This window comes from Nyctereutes procyonoides, unplaced genomic scaffold (genome assembly GCF_905146905.1).
Source record: "Nyctereutes procyonoides isolate TBG_1078 unplaced genomic scaffold, NYPRO_anot_genome, whole genome shotgun sequence".
Taxonomy (NCBI): domain Eukaryota; kingdom Metazoa; phylum Chordata; class Mammalia; order Carnivora; family Canidae; genus Nyctereutes; species Nyctereutes procyonoides.
Window position 1 is genome coordinate 12081567 of NW_026575020.1, and position 26598 is coordinate 12108164.

General features: G+C 34.9%; 1 protein-coding gene across 7 annotated transcripts in view; it reads left to right on the forward strand.

Annotated features, from left to right (window-relative positions):
- The window catches only part of STXBP4 (syntaxin binding protein 4), a 185764-nt gene that overhangs the window by 78291 nt on the left and 80875 nt on the right, over positions 1 to 26598 (forward strand). For 6 of the 7 annotated variants that reach the window (XR_008665698.1, XM_055335437.1, XM_055335441.1 and 3 more), the window contains 4 exons: positions 9109 to 9285; positions 15376 to 15492; positions 15986 to 16035; positions 18085 to 18218. Coding sequence is in view for 5 of the 7 variants with exons in the window: in XM_055335437.1 (XP_055191412.1) it covers positions 9109 to 9285; positions 15376 to 15492; positions 15986 to 16035; positions 18085 to 18218 (478 nt within the window). In the remaining 2 variants the exon portion in view is untranslated. Of the gene's footprint in view, positions 1 to 9108; positions 9286 to 15375; positions 15493 to 15985; positions 16036 to 16117; positions 16269 to 18084; positions 18219 to 26598 lie in introns of those variants that run through there. The other variant, XR_008665699.1, reaches the window with a different exon arrangement.

Here is a 26598-nt window from a genome sequence, read left to right on the forward strand (position 1 = left end):
AAATGGCAAACATTTTATGTTTCTTGATGTGAGAGCAATATATATTAATTTGCTGACAAACTAGTAAATTTTACCCATGGAGGAAGTAGTGATAAGGCGGTTGACACTATAAAACTCTTATCTTGGCAGTTTATTTTACTATGTGAGAAACACTTTCAGTACTCTTACTTCAGTGTGGGACTCCTGACATTGTGTTAAGTGATTTATTCACAAATTATTTCAGAATTAAAACCAAGACTTCTCTAGTCATACCTTAACCCTACATAAATAAATCACCCTTTTTGAAAATACTGTACTTTGATTTATTGATATCCATGTTAGATACCAAGGATTGTCTGTGACCGGGAGTTTCAAATCAAATTGTGAATTCCATCACAATTCTTTAATATTGAAGGTAGCTGATTCCCTGATCTGATTGCTGGTGACATTCTGCTACTCCTGACCATATGCCCTTCATGTTATCTGTATCCCCTCCCATTCTTTTTGCTACTTGGCTTCCATATTCTTAAAAACTGTTTTCCCTCTTTCCTATATCATTTTATAAGATCTCCTGACATTGTAGTTATTAACCCTCTTTCTACCAAATATTTTGTAAATATGTTCCCCTATATACAAATTGCCTTTCTAATTTTCTCAAAGACTTTTTAATACAGGTGTTTTTGTGTTGTCAAATCTTTTTCTTTGTGCTTTCTCCTTTTAGTAATTTCTAAAAGTGCATTCCTTGCCAGATTTCAGGTACACATAACCTAATTTTCCACTCCCCTGCCCCCATTCTGTCTTTATTTAACCCATCTTTGTTTTTTTTTTATTTTATAAATTAATTTTTATTGGTGTTCAATTTACCAACATACAGAATAACACCCAGTGCTCATCCCATCAAGTGTACCCCTCAGTGCCCGTCACCCATTCACCCCCACCCCCCACCCTCCTCCCCCTCCACCACCCCTAGTTCATTTCCCAGAGTTAGAAGTCTTTATGTTCTGTCTCCCTTTCTGATATTTCTCACACATTTCTTCTCCCTTCCCTTATATTCCCTTTCACTATTATTCATATTCCCCAAATGAATGAGAACATACACTGTTTGTCCTTCTCCAGTTACTGTGGCCAAGTTCAAAAAGGGTGTTGCCTGAGTTCTCCTCTGGGATTTTGATGGAATCTTGTCTCACATTTAGATCTTTCATCTATTTTGAGTTTATCTTTGTGTGTGGTGCAAGAGAGTGGTCCAGTTTCATTCTTCTGCATGTGGATGTCCAATTTTCCCAGACATATAGATCAATGGAACAGAACAGAGAACCCAGAAGTGGACCCTGAACTTTATGCTCAACTAATATACGATAAAGGAGGAAAGACGATCCACTGGAAGAAAGACAGTCTCTTAACCCATCTTTGAAATTATTTTGTTTGGTATATGGAATGAGATGAGGGACTACACTTTCTACTTTTGTTTTCCCAAATAATTTGTGGCAACTACGCAATGTGTTGTGGTATCTTTATTACCATAGATTAAACTATTATATAATCTAGGGTCTGTTTGGGGCTTTCTGATCTTTCAATTGCTTTGTCAATAAATATTTATTGGGTGAATGAGAGTTTTATATAACTCTTCTTTGGCCAATACCAACTATTGTGTAGCTTTATTTATGCCTTAAATCTTTGAGCCATATCTCACCCTGTTTTTTTCTTTCTTGTTACTGTTGTTTTTCAAAATTTGCATACCAGTTCTGATTTCTTTTTCTTCCAAATGAATTTAAGAATATTATTATCTTACTATCTAGCTTACAACTTAGAACTCTTGGTCAAGTTCCTACAAAACAAAACACAATTTAGTAAAATTGTGATTCCAATTGAATTAAAACTCTAAAACATAAATTGGAAGGAATATATTTGTTTTGAAGCCATCTCTCTTAAACCCCAAACTTCAGATAAATTCTAAATGTTTAATAGCTACTAAAAAGTAGCCTTTGAGTTGTAGCAAGTTTCAGTGAGCAGAGTTTACATTCTCTTCAGGAAAGGAAATTTCTGATACTATAAATGTTTCCTTCAGTACATTTGTAATCAGAATTGAAGAAGTAAGAAAATAGTTTTTCTTTTATGTCAACCTCTACTAAACCAGTAAAATGCAAGTTTAGGGTTAAATACATTTAACTGGATTTCTTTTTCTAAGATTTTATTTATTCATTTATGAGAGACTCAGAGAGAGAGATAGAAAGAGAGAGAGAGGCAGAGACACAGGCAAGGGAGAAGCAGGCTCCATGCAGGGAGCCCGATGTGGGACTCGATCCCGGGTCTCCAGGATCACGGCCTGAGCCAAAGGCAGACACTTAACAGCTCAGCCACCCAGGCGTCCCATTTAACTGGATTTTAATTTATTAATATTTATATTGTGAACAAGTTACATGGTAAAATTTATCAGATAGCTGTACCAGTGTGTCTGTCTTTGATTAGAGACTTCTGTTTATAGACAGAGATTGAAGATTGTTTCTTTGGTTTTCTTTGATGTTCAGAGTCAGAGCTCAATTTTGCACCTTTTGGAGAATGAGGCAGGTGCAGGTAGAAAAGCTGACAGCTCTTGGGAGGGTTAATTAGAGCTAATTATAATTTGATTGACCTGCTTTTCTTCCAGAAAGCTTAACCATATCTTCCTTTGCAAAATGAGGATTTTGCTTTTTCAGACAAACTAAAGAAAATATTTGTTTCTTGGATTTACAAATGTCTATCATTTTACACACTTTACAAAGAAGTATCACCACAGAATTTGTGGAAGAAGGGATATGGGTGGGGTGGGAAAGGACCATCACGATTATATAGTCCTTGAGAGCATATGTTATATTAGCTCATGTTGAAAAATGTACTTTTTAGGGAAATATAAACTAGTGTGCATAACTTTTAAATCTATGTAGTGAAAAATCAAGAAATACAATTGTCAAACACAATGAAGTATAACTGTCCTCCATCCCACGCAGTTTTGATATAATCTCATTTGCTTTATAAAAATTTATATATAAAGAGAATATAATGAAATGATTTGCTTTTCATTAAATCATTTTCATAGCATGGTTTATGGTTGTTGTAATTATTTAAATGAAATATGGTTCTACTAATAGTCCCATAAAATTGAAACGTCTTATGAAGAACTTTTCTAAGAAAGCTTCTTACCTGATAAAATTCTCTAAGGCAGTTACTATATATGCAAAACAAAGTTGTCATTTTTACAGTCAACTCAGCTATATCTCATTTATGGTAAGTGGAGCACTTGTTCATATTAGAGTTTTACTCTCAGTCAAGACTCTTTGGCTTTGGAAAGTTAGGCAGTGAAATACTTAATATTTTAATGACAGTTCGAGATAGCAGTAGGAGATACTAAGTACCATATGATTAATTACAAATAACAAATATTATAAAAGATAAAAGGAAGGAAAAATCAAATCAATGTAAGCTGAAGTAGTCTGACTTCCCAGAGAAGGTAAAATCTAAAGTAGATTTTGAATGATAGCCAAGAACTGAATGATGGAAAAAGAGGGAAAATGTATACATAGTGGAAGGAACAATTATCAATGTAGGGAAATTTGATAAGTAATATACTTGGATATAGTAATCATGTAAGAGAGTGCTAAAGCTGGAAAGATAGATTTGGAACAAGTAGTAGAGAGCCTTGAAGTATGAAGATTGAGAATGTGTTTTATCATACTACCTAAGGTTATCTTAGATTTGTTACCTGAGCAGTATTTTAGGAAAATTGATCCTTCAGAAGTATGCAGAATACATGAGAGTGAAGAACACAGTAGGCAAGGTGATCATTTATGTGATTCTCGTAGTACCTAACGAGGTGATGAAAACATGAATCAGTAATATAGTGGCAAGAATTCAGATTAAGGAATGGCTGTAAATGCATCATGAATGAAGATTTCACAGTGCTTAATAACTGGTTAGGTATGAAGGTGGGGTGCTGGGCTGGACATATGCATGGAGGAGGAATACGGAAAGAGAAAGGAGAAAGCACATATCAGAGACACGTGGAAAGTTATGTGAATTCATTATCTCCCCTAAGTGCATCCATGCTTACAGAACAAGTTGTAGATTCATTCGTAATACCTGCAAATTACTTTGAGATCCCGCTTTGAGAGAAATAGTTTACATGTTTTAATAAATCTGATATACAAGTTAAGGAACCTATATATAACTTGCTTTTTTAAACACTTTTCCTTCAACAGCCTTCTTCCTGCAATAACCCTTAATCTTTTTCACAAGCTGTAGTGGGACTGAGACCAACAAGAGTTCTCCAATGAGTGAATGTTGGAAGCTGATAAGAGAAGTATTCTTTCGGGTTTGGTAGCAAAAGTTATATTACACCATGACATATATCTCTTTGCAGTCTCTTTTTTTCTCCTGTCGGCCATTGACATTTTGGGAGATTTACTGATTAGCTTAAAAATTACAGAATTTCAAAGTTTACTGATATGAATGTGCTAGCCTAATTAAAATGTGCAACTGCTGTTAATGTTTTTTCCTTCTACTTTAGGGAGCCCTTACAACTTGTAACTAGTGAAGGAAAGGTTTTATATAATTGTCGCTAACATTAAAAAGACCTGTGCACATTATATTATTATGTTCCCAAACAACTTCTCTAAAGTTCAGTAACTGATATTACTAATTGATTGCCTCGGGAAAGCCCTTAATAAATTGTCTAGTCTAGCTCTCTAATTGCATGGGAGATTATGTATATCTTTCAGAAGCAATAAAGAGGGAACTGTTCCAAGAACTGTAATTATTTCTTTAACCTTCCTATGAGAGTTGTTTTGATGTTATAAAGTAGGCATTGTTATTTCCCATTATACAACTGAACACACTGAGTTTGGTAGAGAATTAGAGAATTACACAGCCAGGAAAAAAAAGTCACAGATTAAAGAATCTGACCTAGCTGTAGCTCATTCTAACATTCATGTCTTTTCTTCTATATCATGTTCCTTGTGGGAAAGAAGTGCTGGGTGTGGAAAAACACATAGCACATTGTCTTTTGTCTGAGCTTGTACTGCCCTTTGTATGAGTTTATGACACCCTCTGACTCCTTTGTCAAAGGAGAATTTGGTCTCATCTTTCCCAAAATTCATTGTGAAATTGTAAGGTGAAAAAAAATCCTCATTTTTACAATGGGGCAGTACAAGTCACAGGTATTTCCTCAGTGTCATCAAAAAAAAAAAAAAAAAAAGGCCAATTCAGAGATTTCAAGATTCCTTTCCAGGCTCTGTGCTCATACTGCTCGGTATTAAAAAGCAGAATGCTTCTGTTGATTTTTTTCTGATTGCTATTACATCTTGGTTTCTCTTTTCTAACTTTCTAAACTGAATTCATCTCTACTGAATACAAAGTAATTCAGTGAACTGAATTACTGAAATACTGGCAGCATTTACCCCCAACGGGATTTCAGGCTCATGGTGAGGTACTCAGAAAATTCTGGCTCAATTGTTACTGACATGGGAGGCTTTACAGTTATTTATTAGAAGACAACCCGGGAGGAAAAGGAAAAAAAATGGATTTATGTGATCCTGCATTGCTAAATACAGCACACTGCTGCTGTCTCTTTTTTTACTGCTTCCTCTAAAAGTCATCATTTCAGTGCACTAATCTTTTAAGCAGCCATTCAGTGGGAATTGGGCTAGAACTTTGCTAAGGGGTCACATTTACCAACCTGACTGTTATATATTGACAAAAGAAATAGCTTGAATTTATTCAGCATCAAAACCTCAGCATCTTTTACTACCCAGCCGCATTTCACACTGTATTACCGTCAGTGAACTATCATAGCTATGTAAATTCCATCCAGATTCTTCATTTAATTAACCAGCATTCTTTGAACAAAAATAAAAGTGCTGTTTTTATAGAGGAATAAAAGCTGCATGAAGTGAGTGTGAAGGAGACAAATCATCAAATTAGTTATTATTCATTGCAGCTATCGTGAATTCTCTGCCCTCCTCTTTCTCTTCAGAAGCAATGTATTTTTCTTCTAGCTTGAGTGAATGGAAAATGAGGAACGGTGCATCAGCCTCAAAGATATTTTAGTATATCATATGGCCACATCCTAAGCTCATGGGGGTTTGGACACTGATGATATTGCCATCCATGAGTGATTTTTTTTTTTAATCATTTTATGTAGTTGGAGAGACAGTATGGTGTTGTAGCTAAGAGCATGGACTTTGTGACTATACTGCCTGGGTTCAAATCCTAGCCCAGCCACTTTTTGGGTCTGTGATTCTGAGCAAGTTACTTGACCTTTCTTCTCTTCAGTTTTCTACCTATTAACTGAGTATAATAATAGACCTCACAGAGTGTGGAGTAACTGAGCTGGTCCGTGTTAAACATTTAAAGTAGTGCCAGCATTTACATCCTGTATGTACAGTGGCAGTCTGATGTGAAGTTGATCAAGCAGTGACACTGATGACATGGTCACCTGGCCTGAACCAATCAATATGGCTTAATAAATATTCTTTTATTTCCCCAGACCTTTCTTTCTCACAGTACCCTTTAATGATAAGACCACAAGTTTTAAAAATAAGGAAATCAAGTTCTTTGGGTTTCTTGTTTTTATTTGAGTATAGTTGATGTGCAATGTTACCTTAGTTTCAGGTGTGCAACATAGTGATTCAACAACTGTTGTGTCATTCCTATCTGTCACATGCAACACTGTTGTGATACCATTGACTCTATTCCCCATGCTATACCTTTTGTTCCTGTGACTGAAATCAAGTTCTTTGAACCAGAGGTATATTAGGCAGCTGATTGGCCACATCTCCATCCTGAACCCTGCTGCCAGATTTAGCTTTCTAAAGCACTCTGTTCTCAAATCAATTTCTGCTCAAAAGGCTTGATGATTTACCTGCTATAAGCCCTTTTGCCTGTCATGCCATTTCTGCCAATCCCTGGCTCTTTTCCTGTCTCTCTTCGACCTTTTTTTATCCATTGTTCTCCCAGGAAGCATCTACTCCAGTCAAAAATTGATCTAGTGCCATTTCTCAAACGTACCACATTCCTTGTCTCTCTTCCTTTGTTCACATTGTCCTTTTTGTCTATCATGCCCTACTCTGTTCTTCCACTTATCTAAGACATACTTCATGCCCTGAACTGAGCCAGGAAAGGAAAGGTATTTTTTATCCCCTTTGTATTTTTTAGCGAATAATATGATGATCTAGATGCACTAGCTGCTAAGTAAATGTTAACAATAATGAAGTCTTCCATTAGCTGTCCTTCCAAACTACATTTAGAATCTAAATTTTACAGTTTTACACTTTATACCATCTCCAACACTGTCAGTCTTGTTCATGCCACAGTTACTTTATGCCTGTCCTCCCTGCTCCACCCTTGCCCACCCCCTGCAGTTTACTCTCAACCCAAGAGCAAAAGTAATCCACTTATAATTTAAGTCAGATCACAATCATTTCTCTTCTCCAGACCTTCCAATAACTTCCCATCTCACCCTGAGTAAAACCAAAGTTTTATGATGGCCTACAAAGCCTTTTAAGATCTGCCACTCCACTCCAGCCCCATCCCTGCCCTCACTCCTTGTGTCTTTCTACTCCCTTTTCCTGTCCCTTACCACTCTTCATTTAGGCCACACTGGCTTCCTTGCTGTTCTCTAAAGATGCAAGGAACAATTCCATCTCCGGACCTTTGCATAAACTATTCCCTTTACCCCAAAAACTCCTTGGGAAATCTTTTTTTTTTCTTTTTTTTTTTTTTTCCTTGGGAAATCTTTATGGCTCCATGCTTCCTGCAGTTCTCTGATTAAATGTCTTCTCAGTGAGATCTTCGCTGATAATCCCTTATTTACTGTCTATCTCCCCCAGCTATTGTGTAAATTTGGGAGAGGTTTGAGGGAGGACTTCTTGTCTGTTTTGTTAGGTGCTCTGTCCTCAGTACCTGAAACAGAATCTGACATAAACATTTATTGAATGTATGAATGAAAAGTTGATCTTTAATAATATGTCCATATTCCTAACTCTCCCTTCATTTCAAATGCATTTAGACTCAAACAAAAGCAAGCATCCTATAATAGCTCTGAGAAAATTAAAATAGCCGTAGTTGAATATTAGCCATGGCAATTGGAGCAGAAAGTTCCATTGCAGAGAAAAGAGATTTCTCTATCAAGTAAAGAAAAAAAATTGTTTACAGTGTAATAACTGCCATATTAAATCATATTGGTGTCCTTAGAAGACTGTCGTTGACCTAGCACCAAAGCACATTTTGAAAGAGCAAGTGGTTTTGGTTACCCTATCCTCCTCCTAAAGTGGAGAGTGTAGCTAGTATATAGTTTTGTTTTGTTGGGTTTGTTTTGTCATTTAGTAGCAGAGAAAAATGGTGAAAAGAGCATTAATGTTGGAGTTTGGCAGACCTGGATTTAAACTCTGGCACTACTATGTGTCCTTGGACAGGATATGGAACATTTCTGAGCCTCTGTTTAATCATTTATAAAATGGTTTTTAATAATACCTTTCTCTTGATGTTGTTCTGGAGGTTAAGTGAGAGGAGGCATGTGAATCGTCTAAGACATAGCATGTTTAATAAATACATGTTCTGTATTTGTGAACATTGCACCCTAGAGAAATAGCTATACGTTTTGCTACTGAACTTCACCTTTGACTTAAATCAGCAGTTAGAATGATGTCTAAAAATAAGCTTTGGATCCTGGGCTTGGACCACAGGGAAATCCACAACCCTGCAAATCTCTCATCCTAGAACATGAGTCCTACCACCTACCTGAGTTCTGCAGAAGCCTACTCTTTCTATCTTTTGAACCAGTTCTTTAATTCTATTCTTCAATTTTCAACCCCCTTCTACTTCCCTTATTTCCAAAATGTTATGCGAGATGTGTGAAGTTGGGGATTCCATACTGAAAATTATCCAAGAAATCAACAGAGGAAAAGTAAGATCAAGCATTTGTTCTACATAATAAAATAACATGAATCATAAGTTTTAAATTGACATGTGAGGAGCACATGTCTTCTATTCAGTTTGGGAATCATAACTTCCAGAGGAAGGAAAATGTTTTGTTTCAACCACCAAACTGTTTTTTAACATGGCTTTTTTTTCCAACGGCATGAATTTTGAAATCCTCAGGAAGCCAAAGCCGTGGTGGAAGAAACCAGAGCCCTGCGAAGTCGGATCCACCTTGCTGAAGCCGCACAGCGCCAGGCACATGGGATGGAAATGGACTACGAAGAGGTGATCCATCTGTTAGAGACTGAGATCACAGATCTAAAGGCTCAGCTTGCTGATTGTTCAGACCAAAATAAAGTAAGCAAAACCATCCTCTCTTTTAGTTACCATGGTTTCCTTGCTGTTGTCATGTATCCTGTTTTCATTTCCTTTTCATCTGCACTTCTAAACTAGGTCAGTGTTGGTCTTCTATTATTCAATGATAGGATGATGTGTCACAATGGGATGGGGTGGGGGGGGTCATGTGAAGGTTGTGCCTCCCTTTATCTACATAGCTTTGGGGTGGAAAAGCATGTGCCCCAGATTTATTTGGGTCATTGGTCAGCATTGTACAGCTCAGGCATTAAGACCTGGAACTATTCAACATATAATTGATTACATTGGTTTTCTCCTTTTGTTCCTAAACTTGCTAATTTGCCTGGTGGGGATGAAAGGAGGAGAGTCTAGGGATGGGTTTTGCTCTTTGATTAGAGCACTCAAGGAAGTATGAATGTTAAATAATTTTTGCCCAGGGCCTAAGGTAATTAATAAAAAGAAACTGAGTTTGAATTTAATAGGCTTCAATTTCAATAGCAAAATACCAAATACTACTCAGAAATCAATGTGGCTTTTTCCTATGTGTTTTTTTTTCACTTTGTGATTATTTTTAACATACTACATACTATATTCATTGAAAGGCCTTCAAAAGCTATAATAGACATACGCATTTTTATTTCACCAAGGTAGAAAATTAAGTATATTGAAATACATATTTTATAACTTTTAATGAGTTCACTTAGAATAGGTACTTATATCTCTAATGCACTCAACTTTTTAAGAAGACATAAGGCAAATTTGAATAGTTTGTTTATTTATATATATATAAAATAGTTAAATTCCTTAATTATACCAAGTGGAAATGAAACCAGTTTTAGAAAAGCAAAATACATAAGAAAATCTGAAATTTTCTTTGGTCAGCTCTTTTACTTTTCTCACATCTGCCCATTTAAACCAATTCTAAAGGAAAGCTGATATTCTTGTCACCCCTTGATAATATACAAGGCCAAGGGAAAATCATATTACTTGAAAAAGCAGCAAGACTTAGAAATATTACATACATTTATTATTTTTGGTCCGGTGTTTATATTCTGAAATACATGCTTAATGTCATGTAAGTGTATTCTGAAAATATTGGGAATTATCAAAATATCAAAAGTACTATTTTATAAAACTGTGTACTTTTAGAGGGATAATCAATAGTCTTTAAAAATACTTTCTCAGTAATATTCAGAGTTCTTATGGAATTATTCTTTTTTTTTAAGCATAAGTTATTTGTAATTCTCTGTCCTAGCTCCTAGCTGATACATATTTTTGTCCTAAGTCGTCTAGCAATAAAATTATTCAGTTTTTCTCTTTTTAGCGTAATGGGGTCTCATGCCATTCCTCGTAACAAGGTTCTAAGCTTAGCCCTTAACCTGTCTCTGAAAAAATGATCTTTTGTTTCCTTTTCAAAGAAAGAATACTAGATACAAGCATCTCAACAATTCCCAAACTCCATGCCAGTGGAGAAAGAGAAGGAAATTTCTTTTTAATTATTTGAGGTTGCTTCAAGAGACATTGACCAAGATATTAACAGGACTCAGATTCAAACATTCATTTTTAAGACACAGATTCTTTTTGTAACAGTGTTTTTATTTTTCACTGTAAGCTTTCCCTTATGTTATCTCTATACTCACCTTTTTTATTTTTGTTTCTTTTGTTTACCCCAGCTTAGGAAAAAAACATTCCCAGCACCTTTGAAGATCCAGTGTCTGTCTCTAGTTTCATTTCCCTCCCCTGCCCTCAGAAGTAACCACTCTCTTAGATTTAGTATTAACCATTTTCTTGATAATTTTACCACATATGTTTATATACCTCTTAACAATAAATGTTGTTGAGCCTTGCCTGTTTATTAACTTTACATTAATAGAAATATCCTACATGTATTATTCTTACTTGCTTTTTTCACTCAACCTTTTATTTTTCCAATTCATCTATTTGAAATTTATAGCCAGTTCATGTATTGTCATGGCTTTTCTGTACTCCTTTAAATGGATATACTACAGTTTATTTGTCCATTCTGTACTTGATGAACAGTCCAATTGTCTTTATTATGAACAACGTTGCTAAAAAAAATTTTTTGTGCATATATCCTGCTCTACATACATAACAGTTTTTCTTGGTTTCATATCTTGGAATGGAACTGCTAGGTTGAATGATGATCCATCAACTTTACTAGGAAATGCCTAATTGCATTTAAAAACTCTTGAACCAATTTTTACTCCCATCAGTAGTGAATGAGAGATATTGTTTACCCCACGCCCTTGCTGACACTTTGTTTTCACTTACTTTTAATTTATATCAATCTGGTAGGTGTGATAAGTAAATCTCATTGTGGTTTAATTTGGATTTCCCTGGTTACTAACGACTTTGAGCCACTGGTATGTTGGGACCAGCTGGCACTGGCTCACAATAGGTGATTGTGTGCATCTCTTCTTAACTGCATATTCAGTGACATCAGGTTGGTAGCTTAAAATCAGCCATAATAAAGTTATTTATACTCCCCTATGCTATAAACCAGGGCTTTAACCCCTGGCCCAGATACCCAGTTGAGTATATATTTATGTACTTGTTAGGCATTTGTGTTTCTCTGTGAAATGCCTCTTCATTACATTTTCCATTGGGTTCTTCTTTTCATATTGATATGTAGTGATTGTTCATATGTTCAGTTGCTATTCCTGTATTAAGTTATATGTTATTAAAGTCTTCAATTTATGGTTCGCCTTTCACCCAATGGTAAAATAAACATTGATTTTCATATAGTCCTTTCCCTCATGTCTTTTTAGAATTTATTCCATTCCCAAAAGTATTCTTTGATATTTGCCTCTAAAAATTTTAAACTTTTGGGGGCACCTGGGTGGCTCAGTCAGTTAAGTGTCTGCCTTGGGCTCAGATCATGATCTCAGGGTCCTGGGATTGAGTCCCACACCTGGCTTCCTGCTCTGCACGGAATCTGCTTCTCTCACTCCTTCTCCCTCTGCTCCTCCCCCTGCTTGTGTGCACTCTCTTTCTCTCAAATAAATAAAATATTTTTTAAAGTTTTGAAGTTTTGATCCTCTATAATTGGTTTTGTGGCATTATATGGAGGTGGGGATCCATTTTATTCTTTCTTTATTCTGAATGAATGACCAACTATCCCAGCACCATTTATTCAAAAGTCTCTTCTTTCCTAATTGATCTATAAAATCAGTTCTGTCATATATCAAGATTTCATGTGTGCCTATCTTCCTGAAGCCTCTCTATTCTCTTTCACTGGTCTATTTGTATATTCTTATGCCAATTACACACTGTTTGTTACTGTATCTTTTACAGTAAGTCTTGATATCTGATCACCCTGCCTAGTATTTTTTCTTTAAAAGTATATTAACTACATAATAAAAAAAAGTATATAACTACATATTAACTACATGACCCTTTGATCTTTTATATAAATTTTAGACTTGGTTTATAAATTCAAGCAAAAGGGGGAAAAAAAGCTGTTGGAACTTTTACTGGAAATGCATTAAATATATAGATTACTTAGGGAAGAATTTACATATTTATGATTGAATCTTTATTAATAAACTTACCAGTGAGGCACAAAAAGTTTAACTGCATTGTGTCCAGAGAATCTAGTCTATAGCATAACAACTCCAAAATCTTTGATGGTTGCTTTGTGGCTTACTATATGGCCAGTGTTCACATATGTTCAGAGTGAGCTTGAAAAGAATTCTGCAGTTTTTTGATGGATTGTTTTATATGCAGTGTCCTTAGTTTATATGCAGTGTTTTAATTGTATATGTGGTAAATAACATATAGCTGAATTTTTTCTTCATCATACTAATTTTTGACCTTTAATTAGAAAGATCTTTCCATTTACTCTTATTTGCTAATGTATTTGGCTTCGTTTTCACCCTCTTTTAATTTATGCATTTTATGTGTACGGTGTTTTTTGGCTGTTTTTTTAGTTGTTATTACTTGCCTGTTTTTTTTTTAATTGGTTTAGATTTTTCCTGTATTCACCAGCTCTCATTCCATTTATTTCCTTCTGCTAGTTTAGAAAGTATGTACTCCATTTCTAATTTTTAATGATTATCTTAGAAATTTTAACATTTTATGTTAACTAATTATAACACAAATCACTAGCTTTCCCCTTCTTCTAAATATTATAAGCACTTTAGAATATAAAACATAGGATTTAGAACATAAATCCTATCATCCCTTCCTACTCAATTTCTATTTTTGTCAGTATTTTAGTTCCTTCTTGACTTTTAACACCATAAATTAGACACTATACAGTTCATTTTGTGCTGTCAACCTTTGTTTAAATAGATCCTCATGTTTACCATTTTCTGTGTTCAGCATTCTTTTTGTATCTCAGACCTTGCTAAAATTATTTTATGAAATAAAATGAAGTACATGTTTTAGAAATGTATTTAATGAGGATATGTTGGTAACAAATTCTCTTCAGTTGTGTTTGTCTGAAAACATCTTTATTGAACTTTTGCTCTTGAAATACATTTTTGCTACATTTAAAGTAAGTTGGCATTCAGTTTCTTTCAGTGTTTTTATTCCATGGTTGTGATATCAGTACTCAATCTGGTATTTGTTTGCAATCTGTTGTTTTTTTCTAGATGATTTCAAGATCTTTTTATCTTCAGTGTTCAGCAGTTTGACTGTGATGAGTCATGTGTTGACTTATTTTTATTTACATTGCTTGAGATTCACTGAGCTTCCTGATCTAAGGAATAATGTCTGTTGTTATTTCTGAAAAACCCCAAATTGTTATCCTGAGCAATTTCTCTTTCATTCTTTCTGAACCCTCATGTGTAATTCAGATTGGGTGTATGCTAGATCTTCATCTAGTTATATTCTCCTTACCTTTTCTCCTTCTGTTATATTTTCCATTTTTATTTTTCTGCTGCATTATGAAAGCCTTCTTTACCTCTGCCTTCCAGTTTATCCATTCTCTTTTCAACTGTATCTAATGGATATTAAACCCATAAATGAGCTTCTAATTTAATTTTGATTATATTTTTAAGATTTATTATTTTATGTTATATGGATCTATTTTTATAGTTTCTTTTCCCTTTGTTATGCTTTAAATTCCTAATTTTTGAAACCTATTAAACATTACTTTATAGTTTGTATCTGATCACTCCAATATCTGCTGTCTTTATAGGTCTGACCCTATAATTTGTTTCCTTCAGCTGATTTTATTCATGGTAGCTTATTTCCTGAGGTCATGTTCTTTTGGCACATAATATGTAGGAATTCTTTGAGATCTGGATTTAGAAAATATCCCTCCACAGAAGTTTTGTGTTTGCGTCTACCAGTTTGGAACTGTTTTAAACTAAAATTTCAGCTTATAAATTTATAGGACACATGGGTAATACAAATTATGACCCCCAACTTTCATGAGTAGGGGCTTGTGATTAGAAATTATAGACTTTTTTTAACCCACTTGCCAGAACCAAAATCAAAATCATATATTTATTTCTATAAGGTTTTTTTCTTTCTAATTCACCTATTAAAGTTCTCTCATTTGCCAACTGTGCCCAAAGATGTACTATCAGAGCAAATTATGCTGCAGTGCATGCATATTCTTATGAAAGGGTTTACCCAGCATTGTTGTTGCTTGTCTTCATGGAATTCCTTTACTGTCCATGAGATTCCTTTACTTCCCTGCCAGCTGAACTTTACATTGGATCAGAGTACATTAAATATATATATGCGTATCTTCAATTTTGTTGTGCCACATTGGCAACAGTTTATGCCAACAGCTGGCAAGCTGTATTGTCCAAAAAAAAAAAGAGAGAGAGAGAGAAACGCCATGATAAACTGGATTTAAATGTATATTTAAATGTATTTTACTATAAGAATCAACAAACTCATATATAGTTTATCTCAAAATTTGCAGCATCCCTGTGCAGTTTAACCTTTAAATATGCAATTAGTAAAATGCCCTCTCCAAGTCAGAAGATATGTACAGTAAGAGAAAATAAATAATATGATAATGCTGGATATTGGTTAATATAAACTGAAAATAGGAGCCACTGATATAAAAATCAAAGAAATGTGTAAGACCTTCCTTTTGATACTTCTGTCCAGGAAAGTGTTCAGGAGTTAAGAAAGAGAATCACAGTGCTCGATTGCCAATTGCGAAAATCAGAAATGGCTCGAAAAACTTTTGAGGCATCCACTGAAAAGCTTCTTCATTTTGTAGAGGTAAATTTTCCCATTATATTACTTTATGTCCATTTTAAAAAATCTGTAAATGACTGACATATATTTAAATGTTCTGGTGTTTGGTGACTAGTGAAACATTCTCTGGCTCAAAACAGCAATGCTAACCTATAATCGGGTTTAAAATGGCGTAGATAATGGAAAGACCAGCACCAATAGATTGTTGAGAGAAATAATTGAGATAGGGTTAAATGATCCTAAATATATGCTATGTTTTAATGAACACTTTCTCAAAACTCTTAATACTATTGTTTAAACATTATTTGATAAATATTTGCTCTATAAAGAAATATTTTCATAACTATTACATGTCTGAATACAGTTCCATGTCAGTGTAATTGATTTTTCCCTCCATGTAACAGAAGTACCTTTTAATCAACTGGGAGTGGGAGATGGGGGTAGGTTATAAATTTTAGTTAAGACATCTTACAGATATCAAACTTACATATCTCCTTTACTGTCATGTTTTCTCTAGACTATTCAAGAATTATTTTCTGATAATTCTTCTCCTTTATCAAGTTTAAGGTAAGAATATTTGTTTCCTGTAGAGTATGATTACATTTTTCATTTTGTAATTGTGACTAAAATACTAAAATCTTTTAAATAGCCTTAGGATGCTACATAACTCCTATTGGATGCTGTTTTTTAATGTCTTGTGGAAATAGATGCAAGGACATGTTGTTTTTGACTCCATCTCTGTAAGAGAAATTCCTGGAGGTATTTAGCCAGTCACTGTAACCAAGTACTCTAAAATTGAGGTAGGAATCATCTATCTTGTTTTTGTTAGGAATTCTATAAAGATGGGATTACCCTAAAGTTTTCTAAGTATCTGTATATGAGTAAAAATTACCTTAAAGATCAGTCTCAACCGAGCAGATGAGTTGTTATGGCAAAGAGAATTTTATAAAACAGGTTAATGCAATCAGTTCTTTCATTTTCAACATTTAGTAGACACAAATAAAAGAAATATATTTGGAGAATACACCTTGATTTTGTTATTCAGTTTGTTTCTAATTTAAAGTTTCCTACTAAGAGCTACAAACATACTAATAAGATTCATGTAATTCAAACTGCAAGTTTATGGTCATTTTGATACATAATGAAAGATAAACAAAAGGAAGTTTCCTGTTTATATATATTTTCAAAGCAGTTTTTTTCTCCTCATCTTATAATAGCTGCCAGCCACCAGCAATGTACTTCTACTTCTAGCAATGCATGCTTGAAGAAACAGGAAAACTATGCCCTTTACTATGAAAACAACAGTTTAATAAATGATGATTCATCATATTCTTATATTTTAACGTTCCACATAGCTTTTTTTTTTACTTTAGAAAAATGTCTACAGTAGTATTCTTTAAAAAAAATTTTTATTATTGAAATGTAGTTGACACACAATGTTATGTTAGTTTCAGGTGTACAACATTGTAATTGGATTATTCTAAATGTTATGTGATATCAGTACACTTTTAAGCTCATTTTATTGTAATGCTTTATTCTAATGAAAGATCTGACATTTTATTGCTATCTGTGCTGCTTATAATGTAAGATAATTATGTGAATTTCATGTTAATTATTTTCAATAAGAATGTTAAAATACTCAGTCAGATTCCCCTGTGTGGATAGATGTGTCCCTCATCACCACCCTTAGAATCTCCTTGTGACCTTGAATAATAATTCAAAAGTTTTGGTGTTAAGAATGATCATTTAAAAGCCAGAGCCTGCCCTTGCCTTAAACTGGTTCATGGTAACCTTAAAAAATATTAAGCAACTTTTCACCACATCTTGGAAACTTGAACTCTACAAAAATATGATTCAAGCTTTTTAATATACTATAACTTCTGTAATAAATTTTGGCCTTTGTCTTTCAACACAGAATAAAGGCTCTGTATTTGAACTTGAGAATTGATGCTTTAATTGCTTCTTGTGAATTAATCCATCATGCTTATTGAAGATGGATTATAAATAGTAATAATAAATAAATAATAATGGTTTCATTACCAGTTTAAAATGATCTCTTTTCAAGTAAAAGTTTCAACATAATGGTTTTTTGCAGTAAAACCTTGTATTTTAAATTACACCAGAGCATATTCATTTCAGGTGACATTTACATCTTCAAAAAGTGATATAAATGCTCTGTGATGTTTTAGATTTTATATAATTTCAGTTCAAAAAATTTCAAAAAAAGATACGTTCAGGAGCAAATAAACATAGAATTTATATTTAATATTATAGGAAGTGATAGTAAATGTCCATTTAATAAATTTATGTTTAAGTGCTTCATTTGAATTTTTACAAACTAAAGGGCTACATTGTGTTAGCATGACATAAGCACAAAATAAGTCCAACAAATGATTTATTCCTCCTATTATGAGGTCAACCTAGTTCTTATACATGTCTTTGTTACATAATAAAGAACTGAAAACAAACGTTTTGTGATTACTTCGTTTTATGGTTATAAGAATACAATATTCCCAGAAATACAAATATTTTTGTACATAAGAATTCAGATTATTTAACCAAGAAGATTTTATTATTTGTACAATAAGTTCAACTTTATATTGTTGCCCTTCACAGTGAAAGAAGACCTATGCTAGCTTCTCAGACTTCCCTCACACCACTAAGAAGGAATGGACGTAATATCCCAGCAACACTGGCACTTGAATCTAAGGAACTTGTTAAATCTGTTCGGGCCATACTTGATATGGATTGTAAGTTTTCTGCACTTTTTTCACTTTTGTATTTTTTTTAGTAATTGATTTAACAAAACCAAAAGGAAATTTCAAGCTTGACAGTTTAATTTTGTTAAATGTGTTGGCTTGCCTACAGTAAAATTAATAGCTAATCATTAAAATCTTAAAACACCTATTGTAGGAGGAGAATATTTACTTTATTTAAAGTTCCTGAAATGGCTTCCAAGAGAAGATAGCTGATTAAGACATGTTTTTACTTCTACTTCCATCCAAAGTCTCTTTGAAATGGAAGAATAAGTACAAAAATAAATCCACAGCAGTGCTGGAAACCTGAAAGATTAGAACTAACATTGAGGAATTTTTGAATAATATACAACAGATGAAATAAAACTGAAGGTACAGCCCAGCTGAGCAAAAGACCCCCAAATACAATAAAGATGAAAGACAAAACTGCTGAAACAGTGAGTTAAGTAGAACCATGAGAAAACTTCCAGGATCGCAGGCAGGGAAAACTAGGAACAGACCTTTGGGCACCCTGCAGGATAATTAATTAAAGAGCTATGGAATAGCTGAACCAGTTCCCTGCTCATCAGAGCTGCTTGCTCAAGCATTTACTCCTAAGCCAGGGCCAACAGAATACCTCTCTTAAAAGAACTGCATGATCTGTCAATGGATGCCCCCAGAGTCAGCACTGAGCAAGAAAGAGAAGCAAGGCAACTGGCTGAGTAACTTGCAATGTCCCAGCAAACGGGCAATCCTTGAGGAGAGCTTAAACCATTGGACATTTCCATCCTCCCCTCCTGTCTCCCAGCACTTGTGCTTCTTCACAGATTTGGACTCCCTTTTTACCTGTTTGTTCTTTTGTCTCTTCCCTTGATGTCAGTCTGTCTGTGGGTTGTCTTAGTGCTGACCTCTACCATTCTACTATCCCTGTTTGCCATTCTCAATCTCCCCTCTGCTGAGGACCAGATATCAAATATGTATAACTATAAATGTAGGAATACGATACAATTCTTGTTAAAAAAGTATCCAAGTAAGTTTTGAGTAAAGTCCTGGGTAGTAAATGGTTTGGCTTTGTAGAGGATAATATTCAAAGACTCTTTGGGGTAACTTTTAACTTCCAAACTATATTATAGAAAGAAGATTGGAAACCATGCCTCTAACAGTATATGCTCAATTTCTGCAGTGAGGTTTTCTTTTTTCTTAATTTTGTATAACCTATTACATTAAAAAAAATCAAATTATATTTCAAAAACACTGTAAGAGCTCTTTAGTAAAGAAATTATATAGATTTCAGGGTAGAGGAAAATAATCACTCCTAATGTATTATGTGTATACTCAGAATTTTCTATATTAGACATTTTTAAGTTAGGGTGGGAACAGTAGAGGGAAACACCTGCAACACACATGCATAACCCAGCGGACATTGCCATCATTAATTTTAATTACCTTGCTAACATTAACCTTTACATTTGTCAAACATGATTTTTCAAAGAAAATATTTGAAATTCAGCAGAACTTCTTTGGAAGAAAAGTGAAAAATTCCATCTGCACTTTTTATCTGTCATAAGATTGTACCTAGCCTGCTATTTAAACTAGCAAATAGTTTCTACGTTGTCTTTTTACTTAGAAATATAATTGCTAATATTGGCTATATTCCCAATAATTTTATAATTTTTCTGACTTGTCTTTTTATGTTTGATAATTCAGATGAACTCAGCTCATTTTTTTTTCTCTTCATGCAGTAGCTCTTTTCTATATGTAATGAAACACAGAAAATCACTACCATGAGGTAGATAATTCAGCTGCAGTCTCTAACCTCATTTCCTTTGGTGTGACTCTGCATATTTCAAGTAACAATTTTGAATTTTCTCTTGGGTAATTGCCTCAACTTTCTTCTTAACAAAAGTACACTCTGGGATGTTATACTAGGGGATTTCCTCAGAAATGAGAATCAGATTTCTTGGGTGTTATCACTTAAAATCAGTCTCTGGGGAATATCTAGAAGATAATTCTGAACGTTTTTTGGATGGTGGCCTCCACTGAAGTCTGGTAAAAGCCCTATACCAGATATGTGCAGTTATACACATTTGCATCCATCTTTAGTGTGTTCATAAACCCCAATTTATGAACCTAGACATAGGATCACAGAGAACATGAATGCTTTCTACCTGGCCAACCAGCTCTCATCAGGATGCCTCTAGCAATGGAGAAGTACATGAATTTTAGAGGCAGCCTGGAGGAGCAGTTTGAACCCGTGTAAACAGTGCTCTGCAGAACCTCTGATGATCCCTAGAGGTGCCCCAGGGAGCACCCCAATTAGCCATCCAACTTCGCTGGGCAAAATACTTAATCTCTGGTTTTCTTTTGCCATATAAAAGGTGGAGTTCGTAATATCTGAAGTAGCAGGATTGGAGGATCAAGTGAAATACATGGAGAGTAGCTAACCAAGCACCTGGTAGTATAAGATGTTCCATAAATGGATTACTACTGCTTGTGCTAATAATGCTGGTACTGCATTATTACTATTTTAAAGCAGCTAATTTAAATATACGTTTTCTCTGTACTAAGTATTAAGTAATCATTGTCTAAATCTTCTTTGAATTTAGATCCATTTGAAAATACGGTAGAAGAGAGCTTTTCTTAGTATATAATAATGTTATTTTCGATTTTGAGTTAGAGTGTAACCATCACAGGAAACTGTGGTTAAATGTCTGAATCAGCATCTTATCTTTCAGTTGTTTATTGCTAACTATAACAAAACTTTGGTATGTTCCATTATACTGCTTCCACTGAAATGTTACGTCGATAAATAGGCAATTTTCGATTAGTTTTGGAACCCTTAAAGGTGCTTGTATCAATCTCCATCAATATTTACATGGTCAATACCATAATGTTTTAGTGTGCTCTTTATTTGAAATAACTACTTAGCTTGAACTGCAGTCTTTATTGACACCTAGATTGACGAAAAAAATAGTTCTGTAACAAAAGCAGTAAGAAGCAGTTTTTTAAATGCATAATAAAATAATATCTGGGCAGATATTCCATAGGAGGTCTTTAGTAAGAACTTACTGATTTCCTGATTTCCTGGAAGATTGGCAGCACAAACACAGGCATCTACCCTCCTTCAAAATTCCCATGAAAATGATAAATGGAATACAAAAATGGAGTAAAAATCTTCAAGAGCACTGGCAGTTACAGGCAAATCCCAAAAAGTTTTCAATAGGGCAGGTAGGGTCCAAACACAGTGAGAGCAAGAACAGCCAACCTGTTACTCTTGCTGAACAATAGTGGAGATTATGGGATAATTGGAAGTCACTTTGGCAGGACAGTAGCTCTTAATGCATTCTAATTTGAAGGGGTAATGAATTAAGCCAATGAATTAGGAGGTAAATGGACTCTTTATCTTCTTTTATCTTGGTGACTCTTTATCTTCTTTTATCTTGGTGAGTCAATGGCATTTTTGAAATCCTCAGGATTCACAGATTCTGTGTCAAGCAGAAAGCCAACTGGGGCTTGGTCCTTTAGACAGCATAGAAATACTTTACATCTGACATGCACTGGAGCACTTCACCCAGGTTAGTGGCTTCTGCCCCAAATGCCATGTGCTCTTTACAGCCACCTCTGGTCCTGGCTCCTTTCTTACTCCCCTCAGACTGTTACATCAACCTTATAACACAAGTGCACACTGGCCAGCTCGCAGCCAGAGCTTTGAGAGGGTAACACCAACAACAACTTGGTTGAATATCAGTGCAACCGGGGGATTTACACATCTTTCAAAGGTCAAAAGCCAATTCAGAGGAATTCTTGGGTGGCTCAGTGGTTGAGCATCTGCCTTTGGCTCAGGTCATGATCCCGTGGTCCTGGGATCAAGTCCTGAATCGGGCTCCCCGTGGGGAGCCTGCTTCTCCCTCTGCCTCTGTCTCTGCCTCTCTCTCTCTCTCTCTGTCTTTCTCTGTGTCTTTCATGAATAAATAAATAAAATCTTGGGCAGCCCAGGGGGCTCAGCAGTTTAGGGCCACCTTCAGCCCAGGGCATGATCCTGGAGACCCAGGATCGCATCCCATGTCAGCCTCCCTGCATGGAGCCTGCTTCTCCCTCTGCCTGTGTCTCTGCCTCTGTGTGTGTGTGTGTGTGTCTCTCATTAATAAATAAATAAAATCTTTAAAAAAAAAGTTTAATAAAATCTTTTAAAAATTCGGAAAGTTCTCTTTTTTATAAAGAGAAATACATAACACATGTATATATCATATATATGTGTGTGTGTGTATATATATATTTACCCAAACACATATTTCATTCAACATCTTTTAAACAAATATATATATATATATATATTTCATTCAACATCTTTTAAACAAATATATATATACATATATGCTATATATGCTTATATATATACATATATATATAAGCATACCAGTATATGATCATGAAAACGTCTACAGTACTAAAGCAAGAAAATAGAGCTGTCAAGATTCAGAATAAACTACCATCTACCAAGATGGCAGAGTGATCTCATGCCAAACCCTCCCCATTCTGCTCCTACACTTAGAAATGACATTTAAAATTATGTTTGTGTATTTAAAAAATGAAAACCAAGGAATGCATGTCTCTCTGCACCAAGAGGAACAGAGGGTAAAATTGTAATGATAAGTGAGCTCTTAAGCTTCAGAGATTCACGGGATTGAGATGAGCAGCTGGAGCCAAGGTTTCTACACCCACGAGGACCCAAATGATGCCTCAGCAAAGGAAGCAGGGAGCAGGAATCTTCCTGTGGAGAATATAGTTTCTTTTCTTAAGTTATATATTAGACATTAAAAAAAAAAATCCATCGAATTTAGGAGCCATCTGGGCCTGCCACTAATTAAAGTTGAAAGTAAATATTCTCATCCACTACAGGTGGGAATATAATTTGGCACAACATTCCTGGGAATCAATTTTGCTACATATATCAAGAGCTTTTAAAATATCTATTTTAAAAATGTTTTTGAAAGTTAAAATAATATTTTAGTGATCATATATTTTAACCTAGTAATACACCTGTTGGTATTTTGCAAAGAAAATAATGAGCAGTGTGCATAGATATGCATATGTAGTTATCTGCATCACAGCATGTCTTATAACAGCAGAAATATGGATGTTCAGCTGTTACAAATTGTCAAATAAACATGTAATTTTCACTCGACTAGTTGAAAACAAAGGTGAACTTTACCCCCACTATAACCATGTGATTACATATATTTGTCTATGTGAGCTTCCTGCATCAATTCAGGTGTCCCTGTCTGAAACTAGCAATATTTTAACTTTTAAAATTAGAATGTCAGTAATAGCTGCTTTTTTTGTCTTTATATTCGGAAGCTACTTAGAAATTATTTAGGCAGATGGCAAAAGGTATTTATGAGAAAAAGGGGAAATGCTGTACTGCAACATTTGAAGGACTTTATAATATTTTTTTTTAGATCCAGAAGTCAGATTCAATACAGCATCTTCTCATTGTACTTATTCTAGGTCTCAAACTATCATTACTGCTTTTCTGATTACCTCCCGCACATATTTTTATTAGGTGACATGAGTTTATCAAAGGAAAAGCTTTATATTTTTGGTGAAAGTCAGCTATCCTGTTTAGAATGGGCACTAGAGTATTCACTTCTTCATAAAGTTATCATTGCTATTTATATTTTTTTCCTCTCCTAGAATTGGGGCAAATTGTTCCAAGCATAAGGGGATAGTTTAGTGACTCTGATGTTATTTCACCTGTTTTTATTGTAGGGTAGACCTGTTCTCTAGTGGCTTGATCATTCAGAGCTAGATAATACCCATTGTAAATACTGGTGTTGTCACACCATTCAGGGAAAACCATTAACTCACATATTCTCTCGTATTGTTGCAATTTGAAAGTGGGTCACTGCTGTGATGTTCCATTAAGAAAATATATCAAATGTAATCTCAGGTGATCTCTGGAAAGGAAACTGTGCTTGGGTTATTTAATTTTGCTTTACATGAGCAAATTATTGTTAGCTTCAAGAACAATAAGTAATTTCTTTCCCGGTACAATCTTTTTCCAGGAAAAAAAAGTGAGAGAAAAATATGTCACAAGAAAAGGTAACCATTTAGGTTTATTACTTCATTCCTTCATGAACTATTTATTGAGTATCTGCAATCAACTAGACCCTGACCTAGGCAGTGGGGTACTAGCTTACAAAGCCCTTGCTGTCAAGCTGCTTAGGTAGAAATGGACAAGCAAATTAGCAATAAGTGATTCCAGGCAGCAATGACTGTTATGCATACAATAAAACCACCTGATATTATAAGTGGAAATGTTAAGCCTCTTTGAAGAGGTGAATTTGAGTCAAGATTCATCTAGGAGAAAATCTATGGGAGGAGTTTTTCTGGCCAAGTACAAAAGCCTTGAAGTAGGAACAATCTGACATATTGGAGGGACAGAAGAAAGCCTGGGTTTCTGATACATAGGAACGAACAGATGAATAAGCATGCGATAAGGGTGGAGATGTAGAGAAGAGAAAGACCATACAGGGCTTTGAACACCATTCTAAGGAGTATGGATTTTATTTGAGTGTCATAGGAGCCATCCATGGTTTTAAGCAGGAGAAAACTCTGATCCACATTTTAAAAGATCATCCAGGCGTTTGTTTGAAACTGGGCTATAGGTGTGGCAAGAGTGAAGAAAGCAGGAAGACGTGATTGACATGAAACAGGATAGTAGCTTGGGCTAGGTTTGAGTAGCAAGGAACAAATATTCATTTTTAAAAAGAGACTAGTATTTCATGGGGCCCCTGGGTGGCTCAGTCGGTTAAGCATTTGCCTTCCTCTCAGGTCATGATCTCAAAGTCCTGGGATTGAGCCCTGCCTCCTCCAGCTCCCTGCTCAGCGGGAAGTCCACTTCTCCTTCTGCCCCTACCCCCTGCTTGTGCATGCACACTCTCTCTACCTCTCTCTCAAATAAAATATTAAAAAAATAAAATAAAAAGAGATTAGTAGTTCATCAGTGTATGTCACAGTTTGGAACACCTGAAACTCAGTATTAATGTTTAAACTTGATATTCATGTGCATTCTGGGTCAGTGAGTACCCAGAAGTCCAGAGGCACAAAGCAATGATCTGTTGTCCTCTTGGATCTTCGACTATCTCATGTTTTCCTGTTGCTTCTTCTGCACATTAATTAACTCTTAGGTATTTGCCTTTTTCATTAAATAAATTCCTGAGAATTGAAGTGCTAAAGTTACTTAGTAATGCCAAATCTATAGAAATTATTATTTTCTGTTGATACATAGGAAGAAAGCAAAATGCAGTTTGTCGGTCATAAAAATCAGAAAGCCACCATATTTCCAGTATTTAGCATACACAAAAAATATCTAGTGTGAATCAGTCTCAGAACTACCACATGATAAGTGTCCTCATAGAAGACCATTTCCAGGGAAATATTTCAGATACATACTTTAATCACATATACTACCATTAGCTAGAAACTATGAAGGCATGTCCAGACAAATAGACTTAATTCCTCCCACCAGACAAGAATATAGTTGTCAAGGGGATTACAGGATGTACAAGGTAGAAGTCTATATACCTTAGTACTAACATGGGAATGTAGAATGATTTCCAACACAGAAGCAGGGGGAAAAAAAATACAAGGACTGCCTCAAACTTCCAGAAGGCATTGATGTATAAGTATAGTGTATTTTCTCTCTTCCAAAAAATGGAACTTCCAGTTCCTTCACCATTAGAACTGACTGTAGTAATAGAGTGTCTACCATGGGACTCATGTTTCAACCTATAACCTGACAAGCAAAATATGAATGATGCCAGAAAGAAGTATTTTCCCTCAAGACCTGAAAATGTCCTTATCCAAGTGGAATACATTCTTTCAGGTTAATGAAATAGGTGTTCTCCAGGTTCATATGAGGACAGAGTATTAACAGCTCATCTCAGAGGAGACAGTGGCAGTAGCCATCATGTGCTGTAACAGCTTTACTAATTTTTTAATATGATATACCAGTTCAGAATAGATCTAGAAGTTCCTGCCTTTAACAGTAGAGTATTAGTATTACTACTACAGATAAACATATTTAAAGATAATAATGCCATAGATAGTTTGAAAGTACTATTTTTCATCTATATGTTTTCACAGCAACCCTATGAGACAGGCATTATTGTTTCTAATTTGAAAGATATGAAAAAATCAAGGCTCAGAGAACTTAAATGATTTACCTCAGTCACACGCTTGGAAAGGGCAACCCCAGACCTCTGACTCAGGTCTTTATTATAAAGTCTTGTGAGTCTCACAGGGGTCTAGTTAAGTCATCATATCACAATTGACTTGGGGGTTTTTTTGGTTTTTTGAGCATAGAAAATGGAGAGGTATTCTCAGTGGTAGC